The sequence below is a fragment of the Aspergillus pseudoviridinutans genome (assembly GCF_018340605.1).
Source record: "Aspergillus pseudoviridinutans IFM 55266 DNA, scaffold_1, whole genome shotgun sequence".
In the NCBI taxonomy this organism is placed as follows: Eukaryota; Fungi; Ascomycota; class Eurotiomycetes; order Eurotiales; family Aspergillaceae; genus Aspergillus; species Aspergillus pseudoviridinutans.
The window spans coordinates 1,475,220-1,489,424 of record NW_025091281.1 but is presented as its reverse complement, the minus strand read 5'-3'; the positions used below and the strand labels follow the sequence as shown (position 1 = coordinate 1,489,424).

Here is a 14,205-nt window from a genome sequence, read left to right as displayed (position 1 = left end):
CTTCCTCTCCTCTCTCCCTCTTCCTTACCCCCAGTCATCTGTCAGCCTTCCTTTTTCCTTCCCTCCCCCTCTCTCTTTTCTTTACGCTTCACTCTTTTATTTCTTCCATTCTTTCACTCTGTTGAGTCCACTCCTTTCACTTCCAACCTCTTTTATTGACTTTCCTGGTCGTTCGTTGCACTCCTTTACGACGGCCTTGGAATCCGCTCTCTTCGTCCACAACCTCGGATTGTCATCTCCCTACGCTCCTTTATCGTGCTGACAATTCCATCCAAGATATCCGCCCTGTCGCGAAGATTTCAGGATTCCTTTGATCATTATAAGCTGCTTGGCCAGCTCTCCTTTTTTGACAGCCCCATTTCTCGCCGTCCAGCTTGACGCTTCTGCGACGCGATCAGCTATACCATCCATCTCGGCTTGAGGTCTGGGAAACAATTCGGCCCTGATTCCGATCATTCCCATACCGTTGCCTTTTCTTGGATTACCTTGAATCCTCTCGCGCTTGACGCTGCTTTGAGAGACTCGAAAGAAAACATCTTTGCCTCTCTTTTTTTCTACCGTGTCGGCCGGATCGTCATATTTCTCCTTACCCTTCCCTTGAAACCATCGAACAAAATTGGTTTATATCTCATTTCTCTCAAATCTATATACTTCGAGCTATACTCTGCAAACAATGTCTTCGACAGACACGTCCGACCCTTCGACTATGTCGACAACCTCGACCGCCGCGAACACGGCTTCGTCATCTTCAGCCGCTTCGACCCCTTCTCCCTCCAACTCCAGTGTTACCACGGCTCCTTCAACATCGGCGTCGCGCCGTCCGCCCCGGAAGAGCACTCTGACCCAACAGCAGAAGAACAATAAGCGCCAACGGGCAACCCAGGATCAGCTAGTCACTCTGGAACTTGAGTTCAACAAGAACCCTACTCCCACGGCAGCCACACGCGAGCGGATCGCTCAGGAGATCAACATGACTGAGCGTTCGGTTCAGATCTGGTTCCAGAACAGGTTGGTGGAAGATAGATCCGGCCATGTTGGATTGTATGCACTAACCGCGACCACAGACGAGCCAAGATTAAGATGCTTGCGAAAAAGAGTATTGAAACCGGCGAAGGCTGTGATTCAATTCCCGAGTCGATGAGACAGTATCTGGCGATGCAATTCGATCCTAGCAAAGCGGGTGCGAGAGACCCATTCGGGCGCACAGGTGCGTATGGAACCAATAGTGCTTACCCGAACGAGTCTGCACCCTCAGGGAAAGTCGGTAAGTTCAAACTAAGTCATCTCGCTTTGTAGCGATTGCTGATGTAGCCAAGTCATTCATCACTTCACCTGTCGTTCCTTGACCGTTGGAAGCTGGCGGCGCATCGGGCAAAACGCTATGGATCTGGTTGTCTTCTACTCCCCCGAGAAGGCGTGCATGACTTATTACATCAATAACGATTCTGCCGGATACAAAATCGAGTACCCCTTTTCCTACATCAAAAACATCACTCTCGAGTCGGGTGATCCCAATGCCCAGTCCAACGGGGCTCCCACCAGGCCCGCTGGCCTCCTCGTGGAACTCAATCGTCCTCCGTTGTTCTACATGGATTCGTCGAACTCGGGTGGATTCTATCAATGTGGTGACTTCACGGAGGATCAGCAAGCGAGCCAGATCCTGGTGCACCATCTGGGAGGTCATCCCAAGGTTCTGAGTGTCCAATTGGCCAAGTTAGTGTMGCTGGAGTCTTTCCAAAACCGTCTGGCATACAGCAACCTTGCGATGGCACCGCCAATGTCGCCTCATTTCATTCAGCGCCCTGCCTCCCAGCCAAACCAATTCGCGCCGGCATTCATGAACATGTATCAGGATCAGTCGACCCTGAATGTTCCAGTCGCGCGCGGTCACAAGCGGCAAAGGAGTCGTTCCGTTCCGGTTGCTGTTGACTTCTCTGCCATGCAGATGTCTCACTTCCCGTCTTACACCATGTCCCAGACACCGGCCCCATACCATAACGCGGATTCGGGTATTTTTGCGCCTGTCCCTCAGTCGGCTCAACCGTTAGCCCTGAATCTGCGCATCGACACCTCCCCATCGTATGGTTTCGATCCTCGGGGTCATCCTATGTCTGCTACGACCACCGGCTCTCCTTCTGACTTTGCGAGCCCATCCATTTTCGCCACCAGTGCGACCGGCGAGTCTACCCCGGTCGCTACGCACATGGGCGGACCTTCATTCAGCCTGCCTTATGTGGCGCCTTCGGTGGATTCGTCCAGCATGGGGCATGCAGTTTCTTCCTTCTCGAATGTCAGTCACGCCGATCCTATGATCGCTGAACATTCGCCTCCCTTGTCGAACATGGCGCATACCCCGCAGGATATGTACACCCTGGGAACCGAGCAGCAGACCAATTTTGCAGATGATGGGATGGTTATGAATGACATGTTCGTTAAGCAGAGCATGGATTATTCTGTCCCTACTACCATGGGACTTGAAGGGAACACATTCGAACTGCCCATGCAGACCTTGTCTGGCCAAGCTTCGCCACTGCTTGCAACCGACTATCAAAGCATGGAGGGCGTTGATCTGAACTCAATGGCACCGGGATCATGAGCACCCTACCCCAGGTTGTTCTCTCATACCCTATCTGAAATGACTCTGCTGTCGTCCTCTCCACCTGATAGTAACTGAAGCAACGAGGTGACTATTCTTCTCAAGCCTCTCTTTGCGTTTTACCAGGGTTGGCCATGTTTCCCATACCCCAGGGGCATTGGATGGACTGTCAATATGACAACCCGATAGGATGGCAGAAATGCTGTCTTCCTCAAACTGCAACTTGGCGTCTCTCGGCCCTCGGTGCAGGTGAATAAATGCTTATATCGCCACATTTTTCGATATTTGCTACCGATACTTTTCCCCTTCTTTTTCATCTCTTCTTTTTATCTTCTGTATTTATACCCTTCTATCTTGCGGCTGGTCCTGACGCCTTTTGACACTTCGTGTTCTTGATGTTTCCCAACAATTTCTGTTGATTTTCTTCCCTACTATCCCTGTCCATTTTTACTTCTTGATTTCATTTTTGACCATGGCCAGGGTCATTTAACGTGGTTATGCCAGGAAGTGAGGAAAATGGGCGATATCTGCTGGGAATTTTTACTTTCATCGTTTTTGGTCTTCTTCGGGTCGGCGGGTCAGGAATTGTTTGCATTTTTACTTTGTGATGGTGTGATTCTTCTGGGATTCTTGAGCTTGAGTCTCCTACTCACATTTGTTCCTTTTGACTTCTATTCATCATTTCCGCATGTATGCGCTTGGGTAACTTGGCCGATACCTAGCCAGCTGTCACGCCAAACTGCTGGGACTCCTTTCGCGAGAAATGTTGCGCAGGCGGCTGGTCGGTTGCCAGGAGAACGGCAGACAAGATCCTGCCTGGCTTCAGGGCCAATCCATCTTAGGATCACAACCAAGAATGGTATGCATGTTGTGTACAGTGTCTGTTGACTTGGAGGCACGAGGCCTCTTGAGTATATCTACATATAGCTAGTAAAAGCGGGTATCAAATAAATATAGTACAAGTGATGAGGGGAGCTTCTCTACTGGCTCTCCCATCCCCTTGGCAGCGGCGCCTTCAATCCTCGAGATTCCCTCAGATATTTCTCGATCCAAATCTCCATCCTCTCGAGGATGTTCATATTCGGCCTCCCCTTGTTCGGATCGACGCCTTCGTAAACCCCATCACGACACCAGACGCTCCAAGAACCCATCATGGCCGCCATCAGCACATCCGTCCCCAGCCGATCCCCGACAACCGCAATCTCATCCGCGCGCGTCACCACCCCGCGCTTCCGAAACCAATCCATCACCTCCTTTCCACAAAACGGCTTTTTCTCGCTGCCTTCGGGCAATCGGAAGACCGGAATCCGCAGGGAGGACAACTGGTCCTCGATCTCTCGCACCTCGGCATCGAAGCGCGGATGGCTCCCTGCGCGGTTGGAGACGATGAGGATTGAGTCGGGGGCTGTGGACTGGTTGAAGGGCGAGGTGGGCGAGGTACGCAGCGCGGAGAGCTTGTCAAGAATCTGGGGAGGGAAGGTGGTTGTCTTGGGTGGGCAGAGGGTGTTGTCTTTGTCGAGGACGAGAGCGCGGATTGTGGGTGATTTTGTCGCTGCTGCTGTTGCTGCTGGTTTTTCGCCTGGAGGTTGTCTGTGGAGATGCGGACCGAGTTGTTCAGGGAGGTGGGTGAAGGTTGGGATTGTGAGGTGGGGGAGGAACTGGGAGGGATTTCGGAGGAGGGTCTGTACTGCGTGGTTGAAGCCGCGAAGGTTGGTGTTAGGTGTGCTGGCCATTTTTCTTTTTTCACAGTTGAAGCTGTTGTATGTATACGGAGGATGAGCGAGTTGGAGATAATTGAATGAGTGGGCCGAAAATGGGGACAGTAGAGACTGAAATTGGTTGTAATTACGTGTTCATGATTGAGGCAAGGTACCAATGAGGACAGTCCATGTTTATATACTTGAGGTTGTTTGACGAGGCTGAAGATGAAGCTCTACAAGTGGTACGGAGAAAGTAACGGCAGAGCCGCACAAGTAGGGGACTCTCCGCCTTTGACTGGACCTCCGCTAGCTTCAACCCGGTCAAGTCAGTTTATCGGCACCGCATTCTTTCTCTTCATCGTACTTAGGATTTTTGCTGTCTCTGTGAACGGTCTGCTTGAATTGTGGCCATAAAAAACGCACTCTTTTTTTGTCAGTTCCACTCAATCTGTTCTCGCGACGACCGTCCGCTTTTTTTCGCGTAACTTTGCTCGAATCGCATCCGATCCTTCAACATGGGCAAGTTGACCAGCACCATCGGTATCCCCATCAAGCTCTTGAATGAAGCTCAGGTCCGCTTTACTCTGCTGCCTTTATAAAGTATAATGGACTCAAGCTAACTTGCAATTGCAGGGCCACGTCGTAACGCTGGAGATTACTTCGGGGGTGGTGTATCGAGGAAAGCTCTTGGAGGGTTCGTCGCGCGTGACAATCAGCCCGGTGGTTTCAAGATTATGCTGACACTTTTGCCCAGCTGAGGATAACATGAACGTCCAGCTCAAGGATATCACAGTCACTGCTCGTGATGGTCGCGTGTCGCACCTGGACCAGGTCTACATTCGTGGAAGCCACGTCAAGTTCTTCATCGTGCCGGATATGCTGAGGTATTACATCTCTACTGTTTATGTGGTTTACGTACTGACGTCTGCAGAAACGCACCCATGTTCCGTTCGCGCGGCCAGCGCGGTAGAGGTGTCGGTCTTGCTCGTGGTAAGGCTACGGTGCAGAGGGCTCGGGGACAACGGAGGGGTTGATCTGGTGGAATTTTTTCGTTGGCGTTTCCTTTTTCTGTGTGGTTTTTCGTCATTCCTAATGGTACTTATGTGGGATTGAAAAATGTGATTCCTTGAGAAGACCGGTTTCGAGGCGATACCCTGCGATAACAGATTTTCACTTCTGGGTTCTCTTACGATGTGCAATTGTATGTCCAGCTGCAGGAAAGAATTGGACCCGGTGGAAGATGCGTACTGAGACATGCAGGCGTCGAATACCATCTTGAATTGCACTGGTTGTGGCGATAACCTGGCATGGCAACAAATAAAGCTTCTCTCAATATCTGGCTAATGACCTCAAATCTGATTTGACTAGCGATTAATCTCTCCAAACATGCCCTGCTGCTCCGTAGATAAATCCAACACCCCGAAATCTTCTCCGCCAAAGTTCCCCGCAACAAACCACATTCTCCAATCCACATGGCAGCAGAGCCAGAAGTACCAAGCACCTGAACAATTCTAAATAGACCAAATCTCAGCGACAGGTCTCCCATCCAGCGCAAGCCGACGCGACCCTCCACCGAAATGAGCTCCGCATCCCACCCCAACTCCGCAAGCCAAAGCCAGACCACCACCACCGCACCGCAAATCCGCAACCCACGCCGTCTCCTCATCCTCTCTCCAAGCTCCCACTCGACCTCAACGATCCCATCGCTCCTGCACTCTCTAACAGAAACCCCAGTCGCTGCCCCCCCGGCCTCCTTCGCAGGGTACACCACCCACCCACCCCTCCGCCTCTCAAACAAGTACTACACAGCCGACATCCCGATATGGGTCGACGAGATCCCTCTCCCTGCGGCGGCAGATGAACACGCGCACACACTCGCGCACACGGAAACAGAAACACAAACGCAGACACAGACAGGGGGGGAAGGGGAAAGCGCGCCCTCGCCCTCGCCCTCGCCCGCGCAATGGGCGGTCGAGTTCTCGGGCGCAGATGCACGGGTTGTCCGGGACGCGATCGGGGCGCTGGTGATTTGCATTAGGAATCTGGAGGATACGAGTGCGGGTTTGCCTGCGGGTGCGGGCACGGATGCAGGTACACCCGAGTCTCGAGCCGACGTGAAAAGCCTCAAGGAGTTCCTTTCTGCTGTTGGACGGGTCAAGGGTGTGATTGAGGAGGAGCGCGGGGAGGTCGGGGATGTCCCTGTGCTGCTGGTATTAGTAGGAGAGGGCCATAAAGATACGCGGTTGCGCGCCGAGGACGGTGATTTGGAGGAGTTGGATGCGAGCGATGAGCCGTTTTCTGTTGGGTGGTGGGAGGATCAGCTGTTTGAGATGGGGATGGTGGGGGTGGAGGTGCTCGAGTGGGATCCGAAGGGGGAGGAGGGGGAGCAGCGGAATGTCTACGGGGGTTTGTCTTTCTTCTGTGATTATTGTTGATGGAGTGTGGGCTGATTGCTGTGACAGAATACCAGGGTATGCGGCGCATTAGGGAAATCCTCGAGACGCATGACTGGGCCGCGCCGTCTGAAGATGCGGATCCCGGTGGATTTAGCGAGGATGATCTTGAGGAGCATCTTCTCGGATTGGATCGTGGGGAGAACGGGTTTGATCTTGAAGTCAACGAGCTGGAACGCGAGATGCTGGGTTTGCGGATGGCGATTGAACATGGGGGTGATGACGTGGATGAGCAGGATGAGGATGGGGAAAACGACGATGAACTCAAGGTCGAGTCTTTGGAGGCTTTGATGATGCGGATGCAAGCTATCAGAGGTATGTCTTTTCCCCAGGGAAAGTAAATTCGAAGGCTAATAGACCAGATATGAGTTCCGAGTTACCAGAGAGTGAGCGCAAGAAATTTGCTGCCAAAGCTGTACGAGATATCATGAAAGAGCTATAGATCCATGTTACGACAATATAAATATTCTAAGCTATAGAGGAAATGGATATAGCCAAGTCGTTGGCCTTCCATAATTGTTTAGATAGATGTACATCATGACAGCTCTATCACCCCCAGGGTAATCTTACAGCAACCTTAAGGTCTGACACTTACTCGGCTCTTCCCTTCTTCTTCATGACCTTGCGCCTCTGTGCAATCATGTGAGTGTAGAGAATGTAAGAGCCTGAAGAAAGAAGTTAGCGACTGGCGGCGCGCGTTGCCCAAGACCAACATACCGGGAACATAGATGGCAAGCACCACCACCAAGAACCACCAGTAAAGAGGATTCCATTCTGCAGCGGGCTTCAGAGCCTTCCAGACCATGATGCACTCACTGCTGATACCAATTGGGTAGAGCACATAGAAGGTATTGTACCTGCCATCGTCATTAGACACATACATATATACAACGAGACGGGTGGAAAATACCTCAACCAAGTCCACCAACTCGGCACACCACTGCCCCAAACCTGCAGCGCAAAGAACCCATACCGGATACACTCGGTTACGCCCCACGCCCCCAGACATCCCAGGAACGCATAATCGCCTACCTTGGCGCCAGGCCCATACGGCAATGTCTCGTGGAAATCCCCACCGACGATGCCGCCGTGCCCATCCCCGCGGTCGTGGAAGAGATACATCACGCCCCAGACCAGGAGCAGCCGGCTGGCGACCTGCATGGCGGTTGTCATGACGGGGGCGCGCACGATGCCCAGCAGACTGTGCAGGACCTCAAGGCCCGCGAGGGTCTGGGTCGTTGTGAGCAGCGGGGAGTAGATATGGTGGAAGATGGCGGGGAGGTGGCCGTTGGGCGCGATCGAGAAGACTAGCATTGCGCCGCGGATGACGCAGGTGGCCCAGAGACAGAAGCTGATGGCATTGTAGGCGAGGAGATAGACGCGAGTAAGGCCTGAGGCCGAGGCCCGGGGAGCCGATGAGGCTCTTGTGGTGGACTGGGACATTGTCGCCGACTCCTTTTTGTGTGTCAGTAGATGTGCTGTTTGGTTGGGCACCGGGGGAAGGGAAACTGGTAAGCTTCAAAAAGGGGCAGATATTCAGTAGATTTAGAACTCACAATTTATGATAAATTTAACTTGTCAATTGACCGGTGGACGCAACATCGGAGCTTGTTGAAGGTGGTTATTTTTGTTGATTTGATGGGAGGATGGGCGGTGATTATGTAATAAGTCTAATCAGATCGATCCTCGGATGTGACACCTCATGCGCTCCATGTGCGATTTCTTCGATGTACGGAGACGACGTACGAGATCACGATACAAAGAATGTCATACTGTCCTGAAGAATGGCAGCAGATAACCAGGTCACCCATCGGCAGAGACATGAATTGCTTAATAAACTGTCCGATATTAATTGAGAGGTTGAAGGCAGTGACCGTCTGAGCTATGCGCGGCATAGCAGTCGGTATTTACTCATGTATAAGCCTAAATGTCTGCATCCTGTAGTTCCTTATCAAAAGATAGCAGTATGCGGAGGACACCACTTTCATGTTGACGCTAAGAACAGACGAAGATTTTTTTGACTTTTGTCATCCGACAAGGTTTCCAGCCATGCGGTCTGATGTCATGTAAACAAAGTAATGTAAGTGGTGAGAGGTGTTTTCGAGTATCGACTGCATGCCCAAATGATAACAAGTTAGCGACATGCCTGTTTCTGCTTCTCGGATCAGATCCTTTGATAAATTTGTTCTCTATCAATCTGTTGTTATGCTGAGCCCTACGCAATTCTTAGGTGGTATTCTGTTTAGTTGATCAGTCGATGTGAAGTTGAGAAACATAACAGTATGCTAGTCAGGCCGATCAAGGTGTCCACACTGGTCAATAGTCGTAGAATGTCCTACACCGGGCGCCTAGATAACAGTGAATGCGTGACAGTCGGCAGGAACTGTCTATCCGTCTTTCACTCTCAGCTGATCCATTCTCCACTTTTTACCATTCTATTCAAGATTGCCAGTCTCTCTGATGGTCAGTCCACCCCTATTTTCCATATCAATCAGCTGTTCATAATAATAGTGACTGGATAGAGAGGTATATGCTGTAGGAGAGCCATTCGGCCCCTCTTCATACTTACAGCCGAAAGGACCCGAGCTTCAGCGAGACTTGGCAATGGCCCCCCTAACGTCATAGGCGAGCCAATATTCCCGAATTGGCCGTTTGTCTTCTCCAAACTTCGGATCGAACCCACTGTGATGTCATTTTGCCCACCTTGCTCGGATATTATTGGCTGGAAGTCACACCCAGGGCCGGGACTGACCAACAGCGGTCGAGTTCATCACCCTCAAATGTCGAAAATGGCTGAAGCCACGATGGGGAGAGGAAATGTCAGGTTCCTTGTCCCCCTCGACATGGAGGAGATATAAAGCCACATAATGCCTCTCGACTGGATCTGGCGAAGGAGGAGCAAGAAAGATGAAGCGAGAGTGCTAGATAACTCAATCAAGAGTCTCGGTGCCTCATCTTCATGTGACATCGATGCGAAGCCCACCAAGGCTGTGTGGAATGGCACCAACACTGTCGCTTGGGTATTCCACTTGGACGGATTACCCGTTTCTGTTTTAGTCTGTCAAACCCCGCTGGCTTCTGTTTGGCAAGCACACAGGTAGGGTGAGCACCAAGAAAACGCAGGGCTAATTGGCGAGTCCTTGTCGTTCTTGGGCTTCATTCTGACTCTGGATGTTTGCTTGTCCGGTACGTACTTTCCGGACGTCCACTATATCTGGGACGGTTCCTGAGGGCCCAGAACAGCCCATGGCCAGAGGTGGTGCCGGTTGTGATGTCAGACTGCCGAGAAAGACGGATTCCGTTGGATGCGAAACTCATTCGGAAAGGGTTTCACTCGTCACTGGACTAACGGATCGACAAAAAGTAGCATGTTGATGTCTGAGATAATATGACAGCATGGCCAGGGTCGGGGGAACGAGGACTTGGGAGGAATTTGATGATGATGTCGCAGTGGATCGAACCTCCCCCCCCCTGCCAGCGAACCTAACACAACCCCAGCGCCAATAAGAGGCTGACTGGCTGACACTCTACGTCAGTCTGTGGTGCGATGATTTCAACGTGCATCTCCAGCGAAAAAGTGGGGATGCATTCTGAGAGAGAACACAAGATGAAAATTTTATCTTTATATTCTTAAAGGCTATTGCTGAGGCTACCCAGAGATTCAATCATTTGGTGGAGATTGCATACTCACGAGGTCATAAAATGACGCCAGATGAAGCTAAAGTCCTCGTCTTCAATCATGATGCGTGAAGAAGGAGGGAGGGGGATACGGAGTATCAGAAGAGCGACTATTGCTTTTTGTCTCTTGTCGCTGTCGGTTGACCCCATTTATTAGCCTTTCTGGATTATTCTCCCGACAGTAGGTATTATTATTATTATTATCGAAATAGCTTCATTATTATTCCTCTACCTGAATGCAACTACTTGAGCCTTTGAGGGCATTCACAGCTAAAAAAGGATTCCTCCCTCTTTCTACGTTTCGGATATTCTGGTAGTTTTCTTGAAGTCCTCCCCGTCCATAGCTCATCTACCGAGACACGAGCTTCTGGCTGCAACTGTCAATCGAACATAGTCATCGCTGATCCCAAGGGCTAGTCTATCTCGTCTTGTCCCCGCCGCTCACCAAAAGGAAAAAAATAGCCCACCCACATTTTTGCCCCTCCACACAACTCTCTTGTAGTCTCCTCTTTTGAGTCTTGACCTCTTCAAGCGCGCCAAAACAGAAGGGTTAAACGGAAGAAAAAGGACAAAAAAAAAAAGGGAATTGTCAATATTACGGATAGTTTGTTGAAGGTAAAAGAAAGACTGTCACGCTTTCCCTTTCTCCAGTCAAACAATCAGCCCCATTCCACCTTGGCTGTTTGTGCTCTTGCTTTCTCCTTGCGCTCTGATTCCTCACTTTATCGTTTTTTGGATTCTTTTTTCTTTCGCGCTGTCGAATCTCTAACTTGCAATACTTCCTTTCGGCTTCTACTACGGTGACTGACTCCTCAGTGGCTGGTTTGGTAGCAAATCATATACTCTCTAGACTGCAGACACATCTCTTTGACCATCACTGTCTGTCATCAGCATCAACGGCATCACCATCACCATCATCTTCTACTACCACCACAACAATAATAATACCAATACAAGGTGGGATACCCCAATACCTACTACCCCTCCTCTTCCTCCTTCTCTCCTCCTCTGCTTCTCTCCTGTCCTATCATCAAATCAGTCCTCTCAGTCCAGACAGCTGTACTTCTTTCCTTTTCTTTCCTTTGTCAGCTACTATGATCTGTTCCTATCAACCCATGTGGACCCCTTCCCCTTTAGGCTCCGTCTAGGTTGTCTGTGTGGTTTGGTTTCGGGTCATCCCTCGTCCCCTCCTGTTGCTGCTCCTCGTCATGGCCTAAAATGCCTGTTAATCTAATACTTCCGCCCCATACATCCCTCCCTTTTCGTCGGTCTGCCCAAGTCTCTTCTGTCCGCATTAATACCGGATGTTCCTTTTGTGACTCCCCTAAACCGACCTCCGAGCCCTCAGACCACCGCTTGTTGTGGCGGCCTGTTAAGCTACTTTTGTCCCCGAAGCTTTTGTGCTCGATTGGTTCCACCTTGGAAACAACCCCGCTACATCCTGTGGCCTCAGCAACCAACAGGAAGGAAACGTACCGGAGGTGATTCTCCCTGATTCCCCTACCCCTCGTCCATCAGCCCCCATCATGTTGAGCCTCCTGACCACCTTCCCCTGTTGACTGTATATCTCTTCCCTCCCGGCTGTCTGGACTGTCATAGCCCCTCGCCCCAGTAACTTTCTCACTGCGTAGGGCGGCTACCCGTGACGGTCGAGTCTCAAGCGCTGAGCGCCTGTCGCTTGATCTTGCCGTAATCTGGCCCTGGAACTCGAGAAGCATGAAGCAAGTGACTTGGCGCTTGAACTAACCGTTTTGCACAGTGTAGATCGAATCGGTTTCCAAAATCGTGCTTTGAAGAGCCACATACGCCACGAAGAGGAGAAAGGTACAGCAGGCGCCAACTTCAACGAGTCCTTCTTGATCTATCTTTCGCTCATCCGCTGGAGGAACAGCGCTAAGCATCACATACTCGCAAACATGGCTCCTACAACCACTACCAAGACCAAGGCCGTTGAGGATCCTGTATGTTGCTGCCACTGACCATCGTAACTGCTTTTGAGTGGACACTGACATCTCAACAGCCCAAGGAGACTCCGACACCCAAGAAGCTTTCAGAGATGGGAGAAGTCATCGACAAGGCCACTTTCGACCAGATCTTGGAGATGGACGACGATGAAGACATGGATTTCAGCAAGGGCATTGTGTATGGATTCTTCGATCAAGCCGAAACCACGTTTGAGAAGATGGACAAGGCTCTGTAAGTGCTTGTTGCTCCGTATTGACCCTGCAGTTAGACTGACATTCGACATCACAGAGAGGACAAGGACCTAGATGAACTTTCTTCGCTTGGACATTTCCTAAAGGGATCGTCAGCGACTCTGGGTTTGAAGAAGGTCAAAGATCACTGCGAAAAGATCCAGCATTACGGTGCTGGGAAAGATGAGACCGGCACGGTCGACGAACCCGATGAGGAGAGGTCGCTGAATCACATCAAGGAAACCCTGGTTGAAGTCAAGAAGGACTATAAAGAAGTAGAGCAGTTTCTCCGCAGCTATTACGGCGAGACAAAGTCGCCCGAGGTCACCTCGTCCTCCTCTAAATAGTGATTGACCAAGGGAGAGAGTTTGCACATAGAGAGCAGAGGCAGAACGAGCATGGGGAGAGGGATGTGCTTCTGAATATACCACGCGACAGGTCGAGTTCCTACACATATACACACAATCACTCTTCACTTCAGTCCACATACCCACGAACAGTCCAGTCTGCAAGAGGAATGGAGAACAAAAGCGACAGATAATTTCCACCACTTACCTTTCAGTATCAAACCATTGGATTTCTTAAATGATGTCCAGCGTCTACCAAACTTCTGGTTTTGTATGAGCCATCATCCATAGCATGCAGGATTAGATTTCTTCAGTTTTATCAGACATTGCTTCCCCTTGCCAAAGCCAAAGCCTATACTACCGCTGTAGGCAGGCAGCATGCAACATTCTGACTTCTGTTGCTAGACAGATGGAGGACAATCGAACCAACAGAATAGCGGCATGAAGAGTCAGGAATACGAGTAATGTACAACATGCCATCCTGCGTGCGGCCACCAGACAGTCACAAGCAGCTGTCTAACACATTCCTGCCCCGTACCACAGTCAGGTAGCCTCACCCGTCACCGTTTAATATATTCAGAGTATGCAAAGGCCCAGCGCAGACTTGCACAACATTCAGCCCCTGCACCAAGCAAACCACGCCAGCTTCGAGAGGTTTCCATCATAGCCGGAAGAAGATTGGACGCCCTGTCTTCTCTTGGCTTCTTATTCTCTGGTAAGGCAGTCTCGAAAACGATCCAACTGCAAATACAAACACAGGCGCACTGCACTCGGATGCATGTACGGAGTACCTACGTACCATTCCACCATCCGATCCGAGACCTTACCCTTACACTTGCACTTGCACCATCTCATCTGCTCTTAGCTCAGTCTACCCTTCGGTACCTAGTATCGACTGGGCTCTCGCTGTCTGTGCAAAACGGATCATCAGGGAGGGAAGGACCTTGAGAGCGCGCGTAGCTTAGTCTACGGGCGATGGTTACACAGCAGGCGGATGAGCGTGGGACAGGCAATTCTGCACATTTGCGAATCAACTTAACCCAACCCTCTCTGGAAATATTTTTTTGGATTTGTTTCTGACGTTATTGGAGAATAGGTTGGGATATCAGATTTGGTTAAATGTAGTGGCAGCTCACCTCTAGGATGGACCCTGAGTGCAGTGCTTCTAACTCAAAGGCAGGAGAATGGAAGTGTAGGGGATGAAGAGCTGTCTAAAGTACGGGTACAAGTACAGTA

The 14,205-nt window shown here is 50.7% G+C and overlaps 6 protein-coding genes across 6 annotated transcripts; 4 read left to right on the top strand and 2 right to left on the bottom strand.

Annotated features, from left to right (window-relative positions):
• Positions 1 to 673: 673 nt before the first annotated feature.
• On the top strand, positions 674 to 2,596 carry Asppvi_000530 (homeobox domain-containing protein; the record flags this gene model as incomplete). Its single annotated transcript, XM_043296839.1, has 3 exons — positions 674 to 1,008; positions 1,065 to 1,264; positions 1,317 to 2,596. 3 exons carry the CDS (start codon positions 674 to 676, stop codon positions 2,594 to 2,596), a joined length of 1,815 nt encoding a protein of 604 aa, XP_043152774.1.
• Positions 2,597 to 3,576: 980 nt separating this feature from the next.
• On the bottom strand, positions 3,577 to 4,329 carry Asppvi_000529 (phosphatidylglycerophosphatase; the record flags this gene model as incomplete). Its single annotated transcript, XM_043296838.1, has 1 exon — positions 3,577 to 4,329. One exon carries the CDS (start codon positions 4,327 to 4,329, stop codon positions 3,577 to 3,579), a length of 753 nt encoding a protein of 250 aa, XP_043152773.1.
• Positions 4,330 to 4,811: 482 nt separating this feature from the next.
• Asppvi_000528 (putative small nuclear ribonucleoprotein SmD3) lies at positions 4,812 to 5,330 on the top strand (the record flags this gene model as incomplete). Its single annotated transcript, XM_043296837.1, has 4 exons — positions 4,812 to 4,868; positions 4,930 to 4,990; positions 5,051 to 5,180; positions 5,228 to 5,330. The coding sequence occupies 4 exons, from the start codon at positions 4,812 to 4,814 to the stop codon at positions 5,328 to 5,330; spliced, it is 351 nt and encodes a 116-aa protein (XP_043152772.1).
• Positions 5,331 to 5,873: 543 nt separating this feature from the next.
• Positions 5,874 to 7,191, top strand: Asppvi_000527 (uncharacterized protein; the record flags this gene model as incomplete). The annotated part of the gene is made up of 3 exons (XM_043296836.1): positions 5,874 to 6,702; positions 6,759 to 7,064; positions 7,112 to 7,191. The coding sequence occupies 3 exons, from the start codon at positions 5,874 to 5,876 to the stop codon at positions 7,189 to 7,191; spliced, it is 1,215 nt and encodes a 404-aa protein (XP_043152771.1).
• A 149-nt stretch (positions 7,192 to 7,340) lies between these two features.
• Asppvi_000526 (protein tyrosine phosphatase-like domain-containing protein) lies at positions 7,341 to 8,192 on the bottom strand (the record flags this gene model as incomplete). Its single annotated transcript, XM_043296835.1, has 3 exons — positions 7,341 to 7,414; positions 7,467 to 7,606; positions 7,660 to 8,192. 3 exons carry the CDS (start codon positions 8,190 to 8,192, stop codon positions 7,341 to 7,343), a joined length of 747 nt encoding a protein of 248 aa, XP_043152770.1.
• A 4,151-nt stretch (positions 8,193 to 12,343) lies between these two features.
• On the top strand, positions 12,344 to 12,969 carry Asppvi_000525 (Hpt domain-containing protein; the record flags this gene model as incomplete). The annotated part of the gene is made up of 3 exons (XM_043296834.1): positions 12,344 to 12,388; positions 12,448 to 12,623; positions 12,681 to 12,969. The coding sequence occupies 3 exons, from the start codon at positions 12,344 to 12,346 to the stop codon at positions 12,967 to 12,969; spliced, it is 510 nt and encodes a 169-aa protein (XP_043152769.1).
• Positions 12,970 to 14,205: the final 1,236 nt, after the last annotated feature.